At 34.6% G+C, this 2,468-nt stretch overlaps 1 protein-coding gene across 1 annotated transcript; it reads left to right on the top strand.

Annotated features, from left to right (window-relative positions):
* Nucleotides 1-762: 762 nt before the first annotated feature.
* Nucleotides 763-2,217, top strand: LOC116123484 (CASP-like protein ARALYDRAFT_485429). Its single transcript, XM_031409249.1, has 3 exons — nucleotides 763-1,084; nucleotides 1,523-1,655; nucleotides 1,743-2,217. The coding sequence occupies exons 1-3, from the start codon at nucleotides 951-953 to the stop codon at nucleotides 1,935-1,937; spliced, it is 462 nt and encodes a 153-aa protein (XP_031265109.1). The 5' UTR covers nucleotides 763-950; the 3' UTR covers nucleotides 1,938-2,217.
* The last annotated feature ends 251 nt before the right edge of the window (nucleotides 2,218-2,468 follow it).

The raw sequence follows: 2,468 nt of genomic DNA, 5'->3' as shown, positions 1-2,468 counted from the left end.
CCAAGTTGTTAATATTTAAAGATAAGCTCCTGCAAATTGAAATGATGATGTCGACTATTAATTCCAATTCTTCAGTGGTCGTTGTTCCCATTAATTAATGTAGACCATTGGAAGTGATTACAACTTTAATATAACATACCTCATTACCTTAAATTTTATTTTATTCAAATTTTAGAAGATCTGTTCCTCCGAATTCATGTATTTGTCTATTTGATGTGGCTCAAATTTGGCCCATTTTCACTCCAAATGGCAGATAGATGTTAATTAAGATTAAGGCATTAGATTTTGAAAGTTATGATGTCAATAAACCAAATTAAATACACAAAATCTAAAACCCTGGAATTATCGGTCGGATAAGAGTTCCAATGGTTACCTTTATTAGCAATTGAAAGAGGATTCAAATTCAAAACCTTTAGAGTAATATATTCAAGAGTCCTTATCAAACTACTCAATCATTCAAAGATAATTAAATTAATACGATTTATTGCTGAAATATATCAAATTTTGGTCACATGAAAGAATTAAAAAAAAAAACCTTTTATTTAAGCAAGTCTTTTTTTCTTGTTTTACACTCTTATGAAGTCAAATGTATTAGTTGTAAATCAAGAAAGACATTATTCAAATGTATTTTGTTTTGAAATTTGTAATTAAAACAGTTGTATAGGATGTCTCGTGAGAACTGGGTAAGAAATTAATAATGAGGTGGCGGCCAAGACAAAGTCCAAAAAAAATTGAGAAACTGTCACCATTGATCAACACGTCTACTGTCTATATACATTTTCTTTTCTTTTTTTTCCCTTCTTTCTTTAACCTCTTATCAATCATAAAAAGTACTTGTTTGTATAATCCTTCTTGGTCTTGCTCCACGTTGCTCTAACCAACTTAAATTTTAGGCTGATGGTGGTTACCTCAATTTAAGTTTTGATATGAACATCTGACACGGGCTTACCATGGAGGAAGAAGTGCCAGGAGCAATGGGCACCAGCGCCAGTCTGGCTTTGCGATTGGGTCAGATCATTTTCTCCTCTGCATCGCTTCTTTTTATGAGTTTTCGTGTTGAGTTCTACAGCTTCACTTCTTACTGGTAATTTTCTTCCCATTCTATTTCTTTATTACTTCATTTCAGATTCATGATTAACTCTTCATCATCGTTATGAATTAAAATAAGTCAATTATTTACACAATTAACTAATCATGAATGAAATCTGAGGTCAACTGCTCCATTTCTGGGAAAATAGAAAAAGAGAAACTAGAAAAGAATCAAGTCCAAAGTATTCGGAATTCTAGGATGTTATGCACATGAGTTTCAGCTATTCTTGCGGGGGTTTTCGTCCGCTGTATCGGACACTGTAACCAGTTTTCCATTACAGAATTGAGTACGGAGCAGCATGTGATAATTCAGCGATAAACATAATTGCCCAGAAAGCTTCTTTTGATGTTTTATTTGGAATTGAAATACCCCCTCCTGAAGTTTTAATTTTTTCAATTGTAATTTTGTGTTATTGATTATGAAATTTTGCAGTTTCTTGGTCACAATCATGGGTTTAGTGATTCCATGGAGTATGGCACTGGCACTAGTAGATGCCTATTCTATCTTCCTAAAATCTTTACCTCGTCGACAAAGAATTATGTTGATAATCATCATAGGGGATTGGGTATGTTAGTTTTCGTGTTTTGTTTCATATTTTCTTGATGTTCTTTTCCATTACTTGATAAAAGAAATGCGTTCCATTCAATTACAGGTTTTGTCATTTCTATCGTTAGCAGCAGCGTGTTCAACAGCCAGTGTCACAAATCTCTTGGTTGAAGCTGGTGAGCAGTATTGGCCCCTTAATTTGTGCAGAAGATATCAACTGTCTGCGGCCACCGCTTTCTTCTCTTGGTTTCTATCATTTGGTTCTAGTCTCTTCAATCTCTGGCTCCTCCCTTCTTTGTAGCAGTTACCACACTATATAGAATTGACAGAGGCAACTCTTGACCCAAGTCATTGGTTGCAGGGAAAAACAAAACATTGGAAATGTATATCTACAACTAATCTTGAATGTAAAAACTTGTTATGATCGTTGTCTGTTTTTCTCAAGAATGGAAATAGGAAAGAAGAAGAAAAATTGGTGAGTATTGACCCACACCGCACTAGCGTTTACCACCAAACAGCAATTGTCATACAACAATACAAAAAGAAGGGAATATTCGAAATAGTGCATTTTTTTATATGTGGGTGTAGATTGTGGACACAAATTGAGGTCCAAGGAATGTGTCGGCAGCCTAGATAACCCGAATGGGTTGCTGGATGATAAAAAGTTAAATAAGTAATGAATTCAACAAATTTTGGGTTTGCCTATGCTCGTTTAAACACAAAAATATGTAGAATTTAATCGTAGTTTAACTAGAGGTGGGAAATAGGTCCGAACCCAAAAAGCCCAGCCCAAAACTGATCCTATAAGGACTGATCCTAGGACTAGATTAGG

The sequence above is a fragment of the Pistacia vera genome, unplaced genomic scaffold, assembly GCF_008641045.1.
Source record: "Pistacia vera cultivar Batoury unplaced genomic scaffold, PisVer_v2 Contig1420, whole genome shotgun sequence".
Lineage (NCBI taxonomy): Eukaryota > Viridiplantae > Streptophyta > Magnoliopsida > Sapindales > Anacardiaceae > Pistacia > Pistacia vera.
Note: the sequence above shows the minus strand (reverse complement) of the source record. Positions and strands in the feature narration are given on the sequence as shown.

Excerpts from the sequence above, each read along its gene's own strand:
- LOC116123484 (XM_031409249.1), top strand. The coding sequence starts at position 951 with ATGGAGGAAGAAGTGCCAGGAGCAATGGGCACCAGCGCCAGTCTGGCT. Across the intron at positions 1,085-1,522 it reads TACAGCTTCACTTCTTACTG|TTTCTTGGTCACAATCATGG; the intron begins GTAATTTTCTTC and ends GAAATTTTGCAG. Across the intron at positions 1,656-1,742 it reads TAATCATCATAGGGGATTGG|GTTTTGTCATTTCTATCGTT; the intron begins GTATGTTAGTTT and ends ATTCAATTACAG.